This window comes from Drosophila bipectinata, chromosome 2R (genome assembly GCF_030179905.1).
Source record: "Drosophila bipectinata strain 14024-0381.07 chromosome 2R, DbipHiC1v2, whole genome shotgun sequence".
Lineage (NCBI taxonomy): Eukaryota > Metazoa > Arthropoda > Insecta > Diptera > Drosophilidae > Drosophila > Drosophila bipectinata.
The window spans coordinates 7,727,544-7,744,122 of NC_091737.1; the positions used below are offsets into that span (position 1 = coordinate 7,727,544).

A 16,579-nucleotide genomic window follows, 5' to 3' on the forward strand; every position below is an offset into this window, starting at 1 on the left:
TATATCTTTTTAGAACAATAAACTGAACATCTAACACAGCTAACTTTCCAGATATTGCAGTATATAGCAGTAATAATTAAGGATTAAACATTTTTTAACATGCCCGATTTGATGTTCTCATTCCAAAAACAGTGTATGTACATTTGTATCGATGAGAAAAAGCCACTTTCCTTGCACTCACATTCCCCATGAGGAGTTGCACGTACTGACAGCTTTCAGCTGACTCCAACTGACATGGCACCCATCGCAGCCATATCGCCCTCCCTGGCTCCAGGGCCAGATCTCAGCTTGGCTGCGGCAGTGCATCCATCATCGGCTGCCGTCGATGATTCTCATGCGAAAAGGTCAGTCTTTCAGTCGGAATCGGATTCAGTTTCAGTTGCTGGTCTTAGAATTTCAATCATCGGATCGGGACCTGGTGAAATGTGGCAGTAGAAGCAGCAGCAGCAACAAAAGCAACAGCAACTGTTGCTCCCGTGCGTCTTGCAACATGGCAACATTGTCGCTCCAATCGCAATCGGCTTGACTCCTCCGGTTGTGCCCACTTTGTTCTCAGGTCGCTGAAATTGCAGCCGATCACGTTCATTGCATGCATACAAAGCAGCAACATCAGCAGCTGTAAGTGCAACATCAGCAACTGCAGCAGCAGCAGCAACAGGAACAGCAAGAGCCAGAGCAATTGGCTGGCTCTGCCGATTTCCCATTCGATCCATTTGAAATTGTTTGATGGCAGTTTGATATGGAGGCCATGTTCGGTGCTGCCTCGTTACCTCCGAAGTACTTCAATCATATCGGGCAATTGTGGCACCCTAACGATGTCAGCTGGAATAACTGGCATCCTTTATTGGCCCTTTGTTGCATCGATTTGTGTTGGCCTTAATGGGGCGTGGGTCACCTAGATTCCAAAAAGAGAAAAAGAAAAAAAATATATATTTTTTTTTTAAAACTTATGCAATATCTGCTTAAAAGTCTTCTTATGTTTACCTAACCTTGGCTGGTGAGGAAAATGAGACTTAAAGACTCAAGCGGTGCTCTCAACACTATGAATCAGCATACGATGGCTTCCACAGAAACGGAAACATAAACATGCATTTCATTTTGGGGCATGTGCGAGATGAGAGCCAAGCGCTGCAACAGCAGCCGCAGCAACATGGACGACTACCGGCAAGGTTGCACTCACATGCCCAGAATAAAATCAATAAACCAAACACGCTGCCACACGGAAAACTAAAACCCAAAACTGTTTATAGAGCGCCAAGGAAAACAGATTGTTTTAAAATTTCAGAAAAACTTTTTTCAACATTTTTGCAATAAAATAAATATTTACACACCTATAGTATATCATTTTTTTAAGTGTGCCACAACAACCACTGTTGACCACTGTCAACAGTCAAGTGGCAGTGCATTAAAATTGTAAACTTGAACAGCAAACAAAAGCCACAAACAGACGACGATCCGGGGCCGGATTGGAGGAGTGGCGGCGGGTCAGGAGGCGGAATAGGAGCTGCTGGAACCGCTGGAGCGATGAGGTGCAAGCCAATGCTGGAACTGTGCGCATTTGGACGCCGGGTATCCGGCTTATGAGCTCTCTGCCTTTGGCCTGACTCTGCCAATTTCAAATTGTGCGTCACGTACACGCATAATGGGCAAAAGTAATGAAAACATATGAACAGACACGCAGGATGGCCCTGGCCCTGGCCCTGGCCCTGGACCTGGCTGTGGCTCTGGCTCTGGCTTTGGGCCTGGAGTGCACTCCACTGAAGCGGAGTGCAGCAAAGTGAACCAAAGGATGAACCAATGTGCATGGTATACCCCCGCAGTAGGCACTTGCAATCGCAAATGCACAAAATAATAATTTCGCAATACGCGCAGTTCAATTACAATTACAACCAGTGGAGGCAGCAACAGTGGAGCGGCGGCAGCAGCAGCAACCACTGCAACTGGCTATCATTCTGAGGCATTTATTTTACAATGCATTGCCGTAATATAATTGATATGCTCTAAGTAATTGGCGCTGACCACGCGAGCAACTTTTCGTTATTTTGTTGCTGCTGTAGAATCTTGAAGTTGCTGTTGCTCCCGATGCTGCTGCTGCTGGGGCTGTGGCAAGTGAGAGATCAAGCAATCGATTTGTATATCGACGGGATCGATCGATTCATGGCGACATGGTGGACCACCCCGCCAGGAGTGGCGCCTAATTGCAGGCCCAGGAGCCACATCGGGGGGCTGCTGCCGCAACAGGAGCAATAACAACATGGCAACAGCAGCAACTACATCATTTTTAATGCCCTAAATCGCCGTTCGGTTGTTAAATTTTGTTTATAAATCAGAAATGCCTGTTTTGCTTGTTGCTGAAAGCTGTACACTTACAAAAATAGTTTATCTAAAATTTAAAAACTTTATATAATTTTTTAAAAGGTTAAAAATAACTAGTCATTCTTTAAAAAGAAGTTTAAGACTCTTCACATATTTCTTAGTTTTATTTTTTCTTATTGTACATGTCGCCAACGAGAACTACCATTTATGGGCAATTAGGCATCGATTTGAGTCGCTGTTGCTCCTATTCCTGGTGGAAATGGTGCATCTGTTGGTCCTGCGAACGCCATTAGTGGAATGTGCAACAAATCATGGCTGCAATTAGTGCGTGTTTACGACTTTCAGCTGAGAGGGCGCCATTTCAGCGCTCAATATTTTTTGCAGCTTAGTTTGGCCACTTAATACCCCCGTCACTTTTGGGATATGCCGACAATTTGCATGCGACAGCAACTTGCAACGTCCAGCCAGAAACGCCAGGGACAAGCAGCAACATAGAGGAACCGCAGCAGCAGCACCAGCACCAGCAGCAGCAGCAGCAATCGATGATGGCCAGTCCATCGAGTGGCGTCAATAATGGCCTGTCGTTGGCCATAAACGCCCGCTGGCCATACTGTTTAGCCGATAGTTCAGTTCTACTTGTTCTGCCGCAGCACTAATTGCCGCATATCGATGTGTGTGCGCGGTAATGGCATAGATCATGCTAATATAATTACACGCTGGACGCAACATGGCCAAGACTGTGACTTGTACTAAGACTGCAACTTGGACTGGAACTGCGACTGGGACTGGGACCTATCAAATTTGATATGAGGAAGAGATCGAGCTGCCCCATAATAATTGTTCAGAATTAAGCTTTTAAGAAAAGGATCTTTAGATTTACGATTGCTAACCGCTGCCGCCGCCCGGCACAAGACTATAAATAATTTCTATATCAAAAGCCGGCTTTGATGATGGCCAGATTCAGCCGTGGGGCACTATCGGAGAGCTCGGCTCTCAGCCCAGTGATATATCTCTGGGGACTCCACACACTACTCGTGTAGACAATATACTATTACTACACATATACATATTGTTGCTGACGTTTTATTGCTTGGGGCCAAGAAATGCAATTTTCGGCCGCAACAAAAAAAATAGTACAAAATATAAAGAAATGCTGCGGTGCTGCTTAAAATTCCAACGCAAATTGCGGGCAAGCGATCAAAACTTTGTTGCATGTTGCTGGTACTCGCTGGTACCCACAGCAACAGCAACAGAAACAGGAACAGCATCAGCATCAGCAGAGGCCACAGCAACATCAACATCAACACAAGTCAGCGTCATCACAAACATCAATTGACCCTTTGGTGCTTCAGGATCAAGCGTAATAATCGCCGGCATAAAAACGCTTTTCACATTTGCGCCCACAAGGGCAACCGCAGCCACAGAGTGGGGCATAGAGATTTTCGCAAAAGTAGTCACAGTTGCAAGTTAGAGATTCCCAGCACTAAGGACACGACCATTTCTGCTAGAGTGTGTTTTAGAGATTAAAGCAAAGCCTTACAATGTTAATACAAATTTAATACGATACCATAAATACTACCCAAGGAAAATAAATTGAAACACCCGATCCCATGTTTGTTCTAAATTTCGAAAAGAAACATCAAATAGTTCTAAGCGAGTTTTGGTTTCCCTTTGGCTGACCTGAGTCTCTTCATCTCGGTCACATGAACGACATCATTGTTCCGGAGACTGAGGACCTCAGCCGTGTCAGTGTCCTCGATCCGGAGACCACGAACTCGAAACACAGTACGGTCGTAGGGTATCTTACAATAGTCAGTGTAGGCCTTCATCATCTTCTGCAGCGGCATCTTGACTGAGATATGAAAATCCACTTGTCTTTGGCTCGGACAGCGAACCCTTAAGTCTATACGGGTCATGCTCCAAGGATTGTATTAATTGTAATATTTTTTTTAATCTAATTTTGTGAAAATGCTGTGTTTTGTTGATGTTTATTTCGTACCTAACGCGTTCCTTTTCGACTAATGAAGGAGGTTCAATATGGAGAGACTAGCCTATAGGAATGAAACTCCCAAGCCTTCTAGAAAGGGGTTTCCTGTACTGTAATGGGTATTTAAAAGTTCGACCCTGTGGCGTCCAAAAAAAGCCTATTTAGTTTCATTTTGTTCCGTTTCTCTTTGTGAATTTTTATAGCACTGGCCCACGGGGTCAATTCTGCACGCTTGCCTTCATGTGTGCCCTGGTCCAAGCCCAAGCCCAAACCTTAAACCAAAATTCTGAACGCATATACATGCACCTATGCCTGGCACCGCGAAACGAGTGCAACACGAACTGTTTAATGGACTGGCCATGCACTCACTCCAGGTCGGGTTCCTCGGACTGGGTTTCAGGCCCAGATGGAGCCCATCTCGTGGTTTCACGGCCATGTGAGAAGAAGACATCTGGGTCCCAGGCACACGTTTCCCGCGATGTATGGAGTGCCGGTGCTGGTGTGCGAGTGTGGGTTAATCAGCTTTGCCAGCCAGCTTTTCATCAAATTGTGAAGCGGCACCCACGACGAGATGGCACTGACAAAAAACCCAAAAATATATTTTAAATATAACTCTCTAAAATATATGAATTTTTCTTATGGAAAAGGTTTCTTCCTAGGATCTAGAAATCATCGAAAAGAAGAGGAAAAAGCTTAAATATTTGCTGAAAAAGGTTTTTTTTATAAATGTCCATAAAGGTACATTTTAAAACATACATTTTTTTTAAAACCTAATCATATTAATATTATTTATCACTTTAATAATAGCATTATAGTTTCAAGTGAACCTCCAGCAGAACCGATTAAGTATACGACGTGTTGTGCAGTTATCATCGAGATGGCAACGATTCCTAACGGAACGCCATGCGTCGTCGTCGCAGTTTCATGACGGAGGTCTGGCTCTTCGGTAATTTATGATTCGTAGCGCACGGCCTGCAAATGATCTATTGCCCATTGCAGTTATCCCGGACGAGGAGGAGTAGGAGGCAGAGGTGGAGGTGGAGGTGGAGGAGGACTTGGATCGGCACTTGTTGCATCAGCTTTGTAACAGCCACAAGTGATTTCTTTCGCATCGGTGCCTTGGGCCCTCCTGCCTGACAGTTACAAAGTGCGCCCACTAGTTGGCGGTCAGGTTAAATGACCCAACCAAACCCAGAGCCACAGCTATAGCCAAAGTCAGAGCCAAAGCCAAAGCCAAAGCCGGCAAAATACAATGCATATGCGTTGTCGACGCCATCTCGCATCTTTGATTAATGGACTTTTCGTGTTGGCCATGGCTCCAAAGTCTGGGCGCTGTGGCGTCATAAATAAGCCTAAAAATTCAACAGGCAACAAGGAAAAGGTGGAGCAGGACGCCCCTGCTCTGAATATTTATCATTGGTAAACTTTATTCTTTACATTTACATAAAACGTGTTAAAATTACTTGTCCAATTTACTTTTTTTAATTCATTTTCAAACTTACACATATGGATATCGTAATGCAATGTGTTGTGAAGGATAATAAATCGAGTACACTTTTAAAAGACTATTTGTAAATTTTAATCTAATCTGGCTACTATAAATTACGATTCTGCTTCCGGCAGAGACCATGCAGGAGATGGATACACATTGTCGGCGACCTTTATTCCACATCTACACAATACAATTCGAGATATTCCGTCTTATATAGCTCCTCCTGATCTGCTCTATTCGCTACTGAATCCGTTTCGACTACTCCTGCGGCTGTTGCTGCAGCGTTGCGGACTGTTGAGACTTTCTGGCCTGCTGCCCAAAGCACTATAACGATGGCGCGTTGTACTGGAAACCGGGATTGTTGAACTTGAAGCGCGCTATCTCAAACTGCAGTGTTTCGTTATTGATATCGGCCAGCCGCTTCAGCTGTTGCGCAATCTGTTGGGCATCGTTGCTGGTTAGCGCGGAGGTCAGCGAGCTGGGCTCTCGTTCCCGATCCAGCTTTGTGTTGTGCAACGGCGGCACCGCCTGCATGTTCGAAATACAACGCGGCGCGTTTTTAACTGAAAAATTAAATATAAACAAAAGTTAAAAGGATTCTTTAGATGAGAAAATAGTTGAGTTACCTTCGTAGATGATCTGATCCCGGGCCTGTGTGCGCATCCTTTTTGCGGGCAGCTCTCCATTGATCAGCTTGCTAGCGGAGGTGGCTGTTCCGGCGTTGATAACCGCAGATGCTTGGCGTCTCGTGGTAACAAACTCTACGGGATGATGGATCACCTCCTGCCCTTCGTCTTCCACGGATTCGTAGGAGGTGTTGTCCACGACAATGGTACGATAAGTGCCGCCGCCTGTGTTCACTGCTGTGGTGGCCCCTGCAGCACCTTCGATGCCGCCGCCATTGTCCGCCAGGCCATCGTCCAGCATGTCCTCCTGATCTACGTGCTCTTCTACCATCTCATCCTCGTCCTCCTCGTTAATGGCCTCCTCTACAGCTGCCTGTAGCTCCTTTTGGAAGGCTGCCGATGTGCGTTGACCCAGTTCCTCCATTTCGTCGTCGTTTTCATCCTTCTCGGACTTTAGGTTTACCAGAGCATCGCCGGTGGTGCTGGGGACTTTGCCAAACAGGTCCAGAGCCCGGATCTCTAGGGTCGTCATTGATATGTCCTTGTCCGTTGACTGAAGACTGCGTCTGTACTTGCAGCGGGTGGTGTTCTTCCAGTCATTCAGGCGCTAAGGAAATATTTTGGAGGGAGAAATTGGGGCTGTCGTTCAAGGGTCTGCAGCATTTGTTTACCTTTCGCCACTCCTCTGCCGTGAGTGTGGGACCGGAGCTGCATTTGTTAAGCTTGTCGGAGAGCTCCTTCCACTTCTTGGTCAAGTAACTGACATCGCAATCGCGTGGAAGCCGCCCGGTGGCGAAAATAGGGTCGGACTCCATCATATCTATGTACATCTGGTATTGCTCGGAGGAGGTGCGCTTTTTGCGACGGTCCATCTTGCCGTTCATGCGATGGTCACGTTAGTTGCCTCTGTTGGCGTTCTTGAAGTCTTTTCTCAGATAGGGTACAGGCAAAAGCGAAAAAAAGCAAATCGACGCCACCAAGCGAAGTGTTCAGGTAAATACGCAAGTATTGTAAAGTGGTGGATGTTTTTTTAGTGTTGTTAATCGAAACAACCCCTTAAAAGATGCACAAATCACCCTGTGGGCAATAAACATTTTGGTCCATGATGTTGCCGATAGTTTGGACAAACGATAGTTTTAATTTAATATATTTAAACAATGCCATCATTTAACTTAACACAAGAAATTAGTTGCAGATATTGTAAGCTATAATTTTAATTAAATTGTAATGATATAAATTTAAAAAAATTAAATTACATTAAAATATGATTGTTTTTTCAATAATGTTTTGTATATTGGTCATATATTCTTTACATATAAACTATTCCTCTCTTCTATGCTTTAGTAAAAGCACCTTTTAATATTAAAATTGTTAATATTTTTAACAGTTTTTAAAGATACTTTTGCAGGTATATGGTACTATAACCCCGAAATGAAGTCGAATCCGGGGTTGTTATACTTAAAACTAGCTATTTTGAACTGCAAGGCGGCCTCCTGAATGTCACATATTCTTTTCAGCTGAATTTCAATTTGCTGATTGAAGTCGGGGGCAGGAACTTCTTCTTTGGGAGATTTTTCACTGAGAGGAATGTTCGTCACTAGAAGATAAACATGAGGAGGAAATTGTTATTTGATTCTTACAATAATAACCTTCTTACCTTCATACAGAATGGCTCCGATTCCATCGATGTGCAATCGTTGAGTGGATGCCAATTCACTATTTATAACAATAGGCTCCGTTTGGGGATACACCTCCTGCGGCTCCTCAAACTCCTCTTCCTCCTCCACCTCTTGATACTCTTCCTCTTCCTGCTCCTTCACATCCTCGTCTTCCTGACCGTCATCTCCCAAGTACTCTGCGGATTGCTCTTCTTTCAATTGCTGTGCGTAGAAAATCTTCAGGGCTCGATTCTCTAAAAGCGTGATCGAATACATCCTTTTATCGGTAGCAAGTAGACTTCGCTTATATTTGGAGCGGGTGGTATTCTTCCAGTCGTATAGACGCTGTTTTGTGGAAATAGAATCGGTATGAAGTTGCGACATGAAAACAATGTCTTTTAAATTCACCTTTCGCCATTCTTCGGGAGCTAAGGTAGGACCACTTGGGCACTTGTTCAGCTCATCGCTCAGTTCCTTCCACTTGGCAGAATCCTGGGTTCGAGTCAGTTTGTTGGCCGCCAGCAATGGATTGGCCTCCATGGTGTTAAGAAAGACTTCATACTGGTAGTACGATGTGCGTTTGCTGCGCCGGTTCATCGCGATTTCGACAATTTGAACCCGAAAACAAAACAAACAAAGTTAAAAGGGACGCCAACAATAATGCGAGTAGTGTGACCATTTTCGATTTGACGCTAACAACAAAAAGAATAAGATGCAAACAATGCGCGGCCCATTTAAAATTGTCATGGGACATTGCAAGATATGTAATCAAAATTGCAAATATGGAACAGGGAATTTATTTAAAAGTATTATAAAAGGTAAATTAATTACTAAATACTAGTATTTGCTTACAAAATGTTTTGTGTTTTCTATCATTGTTGAAATGTACCAAAATATACCCTAGGGTTGGTTACATGAAAAAATTCTAGAAACTTCCTATCATTCCTAGAAGAAAACAAGACGATTGCCTATTTCGCAACTCTAAGAAACTTGATAGCTAGACTAGGCTTGCTAACCTAATAACTAATTTTGATTTAAAAAAATTCTCATTCAGGTAAAAATTTGTGTCTGGTATTTTTCAGCATACAACGGACGGTAACATAGTAGTGCAGAAAAATCGAGTTTCCTGCATTTTCAGGCGTGAAAATATACGTGTTATTGTGTATTTTAAGGGCTGAAAATAGTGCAGGCCGGAAGCTAAGACTCTTGGCCATCGTCGAGGATTGGAAAATAGTCAGAATATGTGGCCGCTGGCCCAGAAAAGGCCTCACAAAAACGACGCATGAGACAGCCCGAGAACGAATTGCGAACCAGATGATATAGCGTGCGAGAGGCAAAGAGAGGCGACGAAGACGGTGAAGAGAGAGAGGAGAAGAAGAGCAGGCCAGAGTAGACACAAAACTCCGACTTTTCCACATTTTCCAATCATATTTCGTTTGCCATCGAATTGCTCCCAACATGGCCGAGGTTGCCGAGGAGGTGGCTCCGGCTCCGACATTCTTTGCGGAGGACGTGGGCGGCTCTGTGATCGTGGAACCCGGAGCCTTACCTCCGACCACCCCAGGAACACTGACACTGCCAGCGGCGGCCATGAAGTTCGCAGACCTAACAGAGAGTGGTAGCGAGTCGGGCGACGGGGAAGCTGGCGGACAACCAGGGACCAGCGCCTCCGCATCCGTGTCTGCATCGGCCAGTGGCAGATCCTCACCGCCGCCCAATTGCGCTATTTGTCTGTCGCGCTGCCGGCGCAAGTGCTTCACAGATTCCTGCATGCACCAGTTCTGCTTCAAGTGCCTGTGCGAGTGGAGCAAGGTAAGGCTTTTAGATCTATCTTCAGATAGATGCATCTGCTTACACATTCCTTTTGCATTACAGATCAAACCGGAGTGCCCGCTGTGCAAGCAGCCCTTCAAGACCATCATCCACAATGTGCGGACTCTGGATGATTATGACCGATATCCGGTGCAGACCACATCGCCCTCCATGCAGGAACACTCCTCCCTGCGTTTCCACATCGTTCGTCGTCCCAGATACGTGCCACTGGTCCAAAATCAAGCCGTGATGACTAACGACATAGATGCTGGAGCGGAGATAGGTGGTGGCGTCTTGGTAGCTGCAGGCGGAGTGGCTGCTGGAGAGGATGGGATACTGCGGGCAGTAGCAGAGGAGGTAGTTGGGAGCCGACACACCTACAGCCGGTTCGAGCCCTACCGCATGGAGCTGATGAACTTTTACCGACAAGACCAGGAAGCGGCCTCCCCGAACACCTCCCTCAGCCAGCTGTGGCGACGGTATGTCTACGACAGAAAGCTCTACGCGCTGCCAGTGAGCGACAGCAGCACGGGACACTTTCGCCAGTGGAGTGCCCGGTTCTACAGGTACGTTTTTGGGTCCACTTCTATACAATCTCTTTAATGGCTTCTATGTTACAGAAATAATCCCGCCCAGATGCATCGTCTGATGCCGTGGATCCAGCGCGACATCATTTGTCTCTTGAGGAATGCGGCGCACAGCGTCAGTACCGTGATGCAGCTAATGAACGACATCCTGCCGATGACGAACATACTCGGCCCCACATTCCGGCGCCGCTTGACGCCATACCTGGGCGACCGCACCAGTCACTTCATCCACGAGCTGTTCAACTTTGCTCGCTCGCCCTTCGACATGATTGGCTACGACCATGTGGTTCAGTACTCTGCCCGCGTAGCCGAGGAGGTGGAAGTCGACCTCCTCGACATGGTGGAGACCCAATCCTCTAATGGAAGTGAACTCCATCTGGACGTGGGCGATGGCGACGGAGACGGCGAGGCCGGAAATGCAGAGTCATCGAACGATTGGAGCGCTGCCAGCGGCCGCCCCTCCACGAGCGTGATTGTGACCAATCCCAGTGCCACACATTCCTTCAGTGTGACGATGGCCAGTGATGGCAGTGAGCTGCCAGGCATATCCATCCGCCGCACCGCAACTTCCAATGTAGGCTCCCAGACTGTGGCCATCAACCTCAGCATGCGGCGTCCGGCAGAGCAGGTGGAGGCGGAGTCAGAGGTTATCGAAATCGATGATGGCGATGCGGCCGCCAATGCCGAAGTGGCTGCCATCACGGATGGTAGCAGTTCCAGCCGGCGGAATGCAGGCGCAGCTCTGCCGGTCAGCGCCCACATTGAGCTCCAGAGCAGCAGCAGCTCCGGCGATGAAGATGAATGCGTATTTGTCCTGGAGCTGAAACCCCCACACCTGCGCACCCCGGAGCAAGTGAGCCTGGACTCCAACAGCGACTCCGACGTGGTTTTCGTTGACGAGCAGCGAGAAAATCCAGCTACCGCCAATCCTGAGGCGCCATCCACAGCGGAAGCGGCTACCAGGGATCAGGGCCTGTTTATGGGACCAAGTACGAGTGCGGCGGCCAAGGGTGGCAAAAACTGGGAGCTGGTGCTGGAAGAGGTGCGCCGGAAAGACCAGAGACGGGCCACTCGAGTCCGCCAACTAAACTACTTCGGAGCCAGAAGCGCCAGCAATCCCAGCAGCAACAGCAGCTCTAGTTTTAACTTCTCCAGCGACAGTGACGACTCCAGCTCCAGCAGTTCCGACTCTGAGGGCAGAAAGAAAAAGCGCCGCCGGCCCAAGGCGTCTAGAAAGCGTCCTGCCAAAGCTGCACAAAGACCCCGCCGCAAGCGCAGTCGCCGTCAGACGGCTAGAAGGAAACTTAGTCCAAAGCAGGAGGAGCATGAGCAGGATCTGCCCCCGGAGCAGCCGCAGATGCCGCTGGAGAGCAGCAGTGACTCGGGCAGCTCAAGTGATGATGAGTCCGCCGCCGACAGTAGCGGAACCTTGCGTAAGTTCCAAGAAAGAAAACTAATCCTTTGTGGAAACCCATCAGTTTTCAATGTTTATTTTTTAGAATCACGTACGTATGGTATTAGGTACGCTTGTTTCTAGCGTACAATTACCAATAACTACAATGTATATGCCTGCAGTTGTGATTCATGAGTCAGAATATTTATCAGCTATTGTGATTCATGTTCGGCGCATGCAGTTCTGAATTTTTGTTATTACTTGCCCTTATTAGTTGCAAGCATTTTGGAGCAATTGTCTCATTCTCTCACTTTTTACAGGTCCTAGCAACAGCAACGCAAACAAGGACACCTCCAGTAGCGACGATTCGGATGACGACAGCACGGAGAACCTGCAGCTCAGCGCCTTGAGAGCAACTTTGAAAGCGGAGGCCACTTTGGAAGATCGGAAACCACTCAAACGAGAGCTGCAGCTTCCCGAGGACGAGGTGGAGAATCAGCAGCTAGAGCCGACTTTTTCCCATCAGGCATTGTCCCGTCAGGAGGACATCGAACCAGGATGCAGTGAACCGAAGCGACGACGCAGCTGCAGCAATAGCAATCTGTCCAACTACAGTTACAGTAGCTCAACGGAAAGTACCAGCTCGGCTCCAGTAAACTCCTTTATTTGGCCCCCATCGAAATATGGAAAGGATCCACTGGTTCGTGGAGCGGCAGTTGAGGAGCTCGACATAGCCAACTCGCTGATCGAGCTTGCTCCGCTCTCTAGTGAGGCACGTCGGGAAATGGATGAAATTTTTAACGTTCAATCCGATGGCGCGGAAGATTCCATAAGTTTCTTAAGCAACGACTTGCCGCGCGGAGAAAGCAATTTGGAAAGAGCAGATTCCCCTCTGGGGCTCTATTCTGACGATGCAGTTGAAACGGAGGTTAGCCAAGAACCAATGCCCTTGGATGCACCTATTGACGTGGTAGGAGAAGCGGAAGTTGAGACCGCCGAGGATACGGCAACGGCCAACGAAGAGCAAGATGAGGATGACGACGAGGAAAATGAAGAACCGAATGCAGGAGAAGATCAGCAGACAAATGTAGATGAGGACGAAAAGCAGAATACCGGTGACGAAGATGAAGATAAAGAAGACAATGCAGGTGAAGCTGATGAGGAGGAGGAGGAGGAGGACAACGGCGACGACGACGGCGAGGGCGAGGGCGAGGATGACGATGATAATGAAGAAGAGGAGGATCAGAACTCGGAGAACTCTGATCCCGACGGTGTGTACGCCCTCCTGGCGTCTCTGGAATAGGCTAACCTCTTTTAAAGTTATTTGTAAACGTTTTTTAACTGGTTTCCGTCTTGTCGTGTTCCGAATCCTAAACCATACCCAAAAACAAAAGGAAGTACATATAGATTGTATATGTTTCAAAAGTAACTTAAGTTGCTTGTAAGTAAGGTCTAATCTTAAGGTCGTAGTTGTATCCTAGCGCTAGGATTGCCATTTTAAGTTGTACATATTCACGTCTATTCTAATATGCATTCATACATACATATATAAATGTAGCCGCAACATGTTCTTGCATATAAACCCCTACTCCCACCTTCCAATAATACCCATTTATAACTCTGAAGATCGCCCCTATCCCCACATCGATTTGTAAATGTATTTATTTAGGATTATCCATTTAAAACATATGAAATAACTAAACTTAACTGCAAGTATCTTTACAGTTCGTAGCTTATAAACCATAGATATAGCACACCGATCATTTTTGTGGCGAGTGTTAATGTTTTTTGCATGGAAGGGCGTGGCCAGTTAAGATTTTAGTGTACTCGATATATACAAAGAAATTTGAAAACAAAAACATACATAATACAGATCAAATGCATAATAAATGTAATGATTAAATGTAAAAATGTCTAAATTTTATTTTTTGTGTGGTAATTTTTGGTTGAAATTAAAAAAAAAGGCCGGTTGTTCGTCTTCCGTCGTGTGCATCATCCCTAAAGTAGGCTTGAGTATATCGACGTTTGTAAGCTCCCAAACTCCTTCATCACGGTTTGCAGCAGCATATATAAACAAAAATAATTATTGGTAAATATCCATGTTTATTCGAACGTATGAAAAGGGGTTTTGGATAAAAAAATGTAATAGATGAGTTATGTTGATCTCATGTATTAATAATAATAATTAAAACCTATAAACTTAATACTTCCCTCGTCGTGTGAGCTTCCCTTACGAGGGCTTCGTACAGTTGGCAGTATATTATTAAAAGCAAATATTTTTTATTTAATAAAGGTAAGATAAAAGTTTTAATAAACAATAAAGCTGATTAAAGAGTCAAGTTGATTTTTTTAAACAATAATAATATAATAATATAATAAAACTCATAAGCTTGACTCTTCTCTCGTCGTGTGATGCATCCCTAAAGATGGCTACCTTACAGTACCGTGTGTACCAGTCCATCACCATATTTTCTGTTTCCCTTTCCACACATTCTTGGTGAGTTTGCAAGTTCTGTGAAATTGTAAACCTAGCTTCATTTTCTTAAGGTAAATATATACATACATCTGGATTGAGAAGATTCAGTGCAAGGTACAAGTTACGATAAAAAAAACAACGAAGTTACCTGGAAAATGAGGCTTGAAACTGTCAATTGTCGTTTCGAAGAATTTTCATTTGAATCGACACTTGCCTATTGCTGATCTGAAAAGTTTTCGCATTAATATACTTCATTTAGTAGTAAGCCCCCGACGAACAACAATGGTGCCCCGTCACATGATCCACTGGCGGGTCTATGTCTACAACAATGGCTTGTATTCCTTGCCCGGTTTGGAAACACGCGGATTTCGTGAGTACTCGCCGCGGTACTTCAGGTGAGTCTTCCGTGAAGAATGGCTTTGTGTAAGACAAGTTTCTTTCTTGCAGTCACAATCCCTTTGAGCTGCACAGGGTCATGGACTTTGTCAATCGGGATATATCCATCTTGATGAGGGCCAGCAAGGGCTCCGTGCTGAATATTTACGAGACCATTGTGAGTCTGATCACGCGGGTGAGCATCAAGAGCTCGGAATTCTACAATGCTCTGGAGAGCTACTTTGGTCCCAAGACCAATCAATTTATCCACGAGCTGATCAACTTTGCCCGCTCGCCGTACGACAGCCTCATGTCCTACGAGTGCAATGTCCAGTACAAGTTCCTTCCTGAGGATGAGGATGGCCCGAGTACCTCGGCAGCGGCGAAGGAGCGCCAGAAACTGCCTCCGACCTTTTTGAACTTTGTCGAATTTTCGCGTTGCGTTAATCCCGACGACTGCTCCATCTTTGGAGCGGAACTTATGTTGGAGGACGAGGATGCCTGGGAACTGGATGCATTGCTCATGGATTATTTTAATCGTATGCTGTTCGGAGAGATGGAAGACACCATTGTTGGCGGAATACCACTTACGCCAACTACGCCACCAGCAGAAGGAACAAATCAGACCTCTGTATCGAATCCAGCAGGAATATCATCTCCGCGACTAGAACCGCCGCCGGCGACCCAGCAGCCATCTACTGAACAGCAACAGCAACCACAGCCACCGCAATCCAATTCACAGGCTCGGCAGACACCTATTACGTTGCCGGCCTTGCATGGCGATAGAACTTGGATACCACGTGCAACAGCAAACAGTGTGCCAGGGAATGACCTAGACCTGGAATTGGCCATCGAGCGCAGCCTGTTCGATACAGGTGGTGCCAATAGGGACCTTGGCTTACTGCACGGAGGGCGTTCCTTTATGTTGCCAAATCAGTTGCCACGCGGTGTGTCAATCGTAGCGGGAGCCGCATCCGGAGGCGGAGTTGTGCCGCCCAATCCTCTTACATCGTCAAGAAGACCCGCCACTTCGTCGGTTTTGATCCAAAACATTCTATCGGCGAGTGCAGCCCAGCGTGCCGCTCGTCGTCGTCGCAATGCCGCCATTCGCTCTCGCCAATCCAACCTCTAGGACCAGGACCGTTCGGCCATAATTTGTTTCCAGCTAAGACTTTATTCTTTTTAAGTTCTCATTTATAATACAGCAGCCGAGTAATGCTCTCCAAAGGGTTCAAAACAATGCAAAAAAGACATCAAAAATTGATAATGCCAATGGTATTGGATAACTGAAAAGGGATTGCCCATCAATAAGGACATGCCGTGGAAATTGCGTGCCAAATATGCCTTTAGCGCATACTTTCCTTTGTCTTAATTTCGTCAGAAAAGGTAGCACGGCTACTGTCGTGGCCGTATCCCCCGCCAGGTCCATATCCTGCGCTTTCCCACTCCCCATCCCCTGTCACATGGCTGCGGACCCCGATGGTTGGCAGCGCATGAAAAATTGAATTACACGCACTTTTGCGCATAAACGAGAGCTAAAATAATAAAATAAAAAAAAAACCAAAAGCAAAAAATGAAAACGAACGGAACGCAACAAAAAATGTTCCCCAGGAAAATGTTGAGTGAAAAATGCGGCCGATTTAGGGTTTTTACTGGATGGGGTCTGGGGGGGAAAATTACGTTGGTTCGTCCTCGGCAACACAGCTGCTTGTGGTACCAAATTTACGGCCAGCAAATTGAGTTAAATATTCCTTTTTTTGTGCTTTTGGTTCGACGGCTTACTTGGCTTGCCCTCATCATACTTTTGTTTTCTGGGCTTTGGGCTCTGGGCTGTGGGCGCTCGGCTGAAAAGGTATG

General features: G+C 46.2%; 5 protein-coding genes across 7 annotated transcripts; 2 read left to right on the forward strand and 3 right to left on the reverse strand.

Annotated features, from left to right (window-relative positions):
• Positions 1-3,379: 3,379 nt before the first annotated feature.
• Positions 3,380-4,416, reverse strand: LOC138926152 (uncharacterized). 2 transcript variants are annotated; one of them, XM_070279061.1, is made up of 3 exons: positions 3,997-4,416; positions 3,884-3,935; positions 3,380-3,820 (listed from the first exon to the last, which is right to left on the reverse strand). In XM_070279061.1, the coding sequence occupies exons 1-3, from the start codon at positions 4,230-4,232 to the stop codon at positions 3,800-3,802; spliced, it is 309 nt and encodes a 102-aa protein (XP_070135162.1). In that variant the 5' UTR covers positions 4,233-4,416; the 3' UTR covers positions 3,380-3,799. The 2 variants fall into 2 exon arrangements, with proteins under 2 accessions (XP_070135162.1, XP_070135163.1); XM_070279062.1 differs by having other exon boundaries at positions 3,380-3,817; positions 3,997-4,415.
• Positions 4,417-5,710: 1,294 nt separating this feature from the next.
• On the reverse strand, positions 5,711-7,444 carry prod (proliferation disrupter). Its single transcript, XM_017251393.3, has 3 exons — positions 7,093-7,444; positions 6,422-7,028; positions 5,711-6,358 (listed from the first exon to the last, which is right to left on the reverse strand). The coding sequence occupies exons 1-3, from the start codon at positions 7,303-7,305 to the stop codon at positions 6,120-6,122; spliced, it is 1,059 nt and encodes a 352-aa protein (XP_017106882.1). The 5' UTR covers positions 7,306-7,444; the 3' UTR covers positions 5,711-6,119.
• A 273-nt stretch (positions 7,445-7,717) lies between these two features.
• Positions 7,718-8,902, reverse strand: LOC108132121 (uncharacterized). Its single transcript, XM_017251394.3, has 3 exons — positions 8,488-8,902; positions 8,079-8,424; positions 7,718-8,018 (listed from the first exon to the last, which is right to left on the reverse strand). Exons 1-3 carry the CDS (start codon positions 8,674-8,676, stop codon positions 7,840-7,842), a joined length of 714 nt encoding a protein of 237 aa, XP_017106883.2. The 5' UTR covers positions 8,677-8,902; the 3' UTR covers positions 7,718-7,839.
• Positions 8,903-8,978: 76 nt separating this feature from the next.
• Positions 8,979-13,435, forward strand: Topors (Topoisomerase I-interacting protein). The gene is made up of 4 exons (XM_017251392.3): positions 8,979-9,891; positions 9,955-10,457; positions 10,512-11,911; positions 12,192-13,435. Exons 1-4 carry the CDS (start codon positions 9,538-9,540, stop codon positions 13,172-13,174), a joined length of 3,240 nt encoding a protein of 1,079 aa, XP_017106881.2. The 5' UTR covers positions 8,979-9,537; the 3' UTR covers positions 13,175-13,435.
• Positions 13,436-14,341: 906 nt separating this feature from the next.
• On the forward strand, positions 14,342-16,277 carry LOC108132034 (uncharacterized). Of its 2 annotated transcripts, XM_017251241.3 has the most exons (3): positions 14,342-14,418; positions 14,607-14,742; positions 14,795-16,277. In XM_017251241.3, exons 2-3 carry the CDS (start codon positions 14,630-14,632, stop codon positions 15,852-15,854), a joined length of 1,173 nt encoding a protein of 390 aa, XP_017106730.2. In that variant the 5' UTR covers positions 14,342-14,418; positions 14,607-14,629; the 3' UTR covers positions 15,855-16,277. The 2 variants fall into 2 exon arrangements, with proteins under 2 accessions (XP_017106730.2, XP_070135019.1); XM_070278918.1 differs by lacking the exon at positions 14,342-14,418 and having other exon boundaries at positions 14,517-14,742.
• The last annotated feature ends 302 nt before the right edge of the window (positions 16,278-16,579 follow it).

What these genes read in the sequence shown, in the direction of transcription:
- LOC138926152 (XM_070279061.1), bottom strand. Translation starts at nt 4,232, where the DNA reads ATGACCCGTATAGACTTAAGGGTTCGCTGTCCGAGCCAAAGACAAGTG. An exon ending in ACCGAGATGAAGAGACTCAG is followed by an intron (nt 3,936 to 3,996) that starts GTCAGCCAAAGG and finishes TTCGAAATTTAG; the next exon opens with AACAAACATGGGATCGGGTG. An exon ending in TTCCTTGGGTAGTATTTATG is followed by an intron (nt 3,821 to 3,883) that starts GTATCGTATTAA and finishes AACACACTCTAG; the next exon opens with CAGAAATGGTCGTGTCCTTA.
- prod (XM_017251393.3), bottom strand. Translation starts at nt 7,305, where the DNA reads ATGAACGGCAAGATGGACCGTCGCAAAAAGCGCACCTCCTCCGAGCAA. An exon ending in CGGCAGAGGAGTGGCGAAAG is followed by an intron (nt 7,029 to 7,092) that starts GTAAACAAATGC and finishes ATATTTCCTTAG; the next exon opens with CGCCTGAATGACTGGAAGAA. An exon ending in GGATCAGATCATCTACGAAG is followed by an intron (nt 6,359 to 6,421) that starts GTAACTCAACTA and finishes TTAATTTTTCAG; the next exon opens with TTAAAAACGCGCCGCGTTGT.
- LOC108132121 (XM_017251394.3), bottom strand. Translation starts at nt 8,676, where the DNA reads ATGAACCGGCGCAGCAAACGCACATCGTACTACCAGTATGAAGTCTTT. An exon ending in CTCCCGAAGAATGGCGAAAG is followed by an intron (nt 8,425 to 8,487) that starts GTGAATTTAAAA and finishes TCCACAAAACAG; the next exon opens with CGTCTATACGACTGGAAGAA. An exon ending in CGGAGCCATTCTGTATGAAG is followed by an intron (nt 8,019 to 8,078) that starts GTAAGAAGGTTA and finishes TTTATCTTCTAG; the next exon opens with TGACGAACATTCCTCTCAGT.
- Topors (XM_017251392.3), top strand. Translation starts at nt 9,538, where the DNA reads ATGGCCGAGGTTGCCGAGGAGGTGGCTCCGGCTCCGACATTCTTTGCG. An exon ending in TGGAGTGCCCGGTTCTACAG is followed by an intron (nt 10,458 to 10,511) that starts GTACGTTTTTGG and finishes TCTATGTTACAG; the next exon opens with AAATAATCCCGCCCAGATGC. An exon ending in CGACAGTAGCGGAACCTTGC is followed by an intron (nt 11,912 to 12,191) that starts GTAAGTTCCAAG and finishes CACTTTTTACAG; the next exon opens with GTCCTAGCAACAGCAACGCA.
- LOC108132034 (XM_017251241.3), top strand. Translation starts at nt 14,630, where the DNA reads ATGGTGCCCCGTCACATGATCCACTGGCGGGTCTATGTCTACAACAAT. An exon ending in TACTCGCCGCGGTACTTCAG is followed by an intron (nt 14,743 to 14,794) that starts GTGAGTCTTCCG and finishes TCTTTCTTGCAG; the next exon opens with TCACAATCCCTTTGAGCTGC.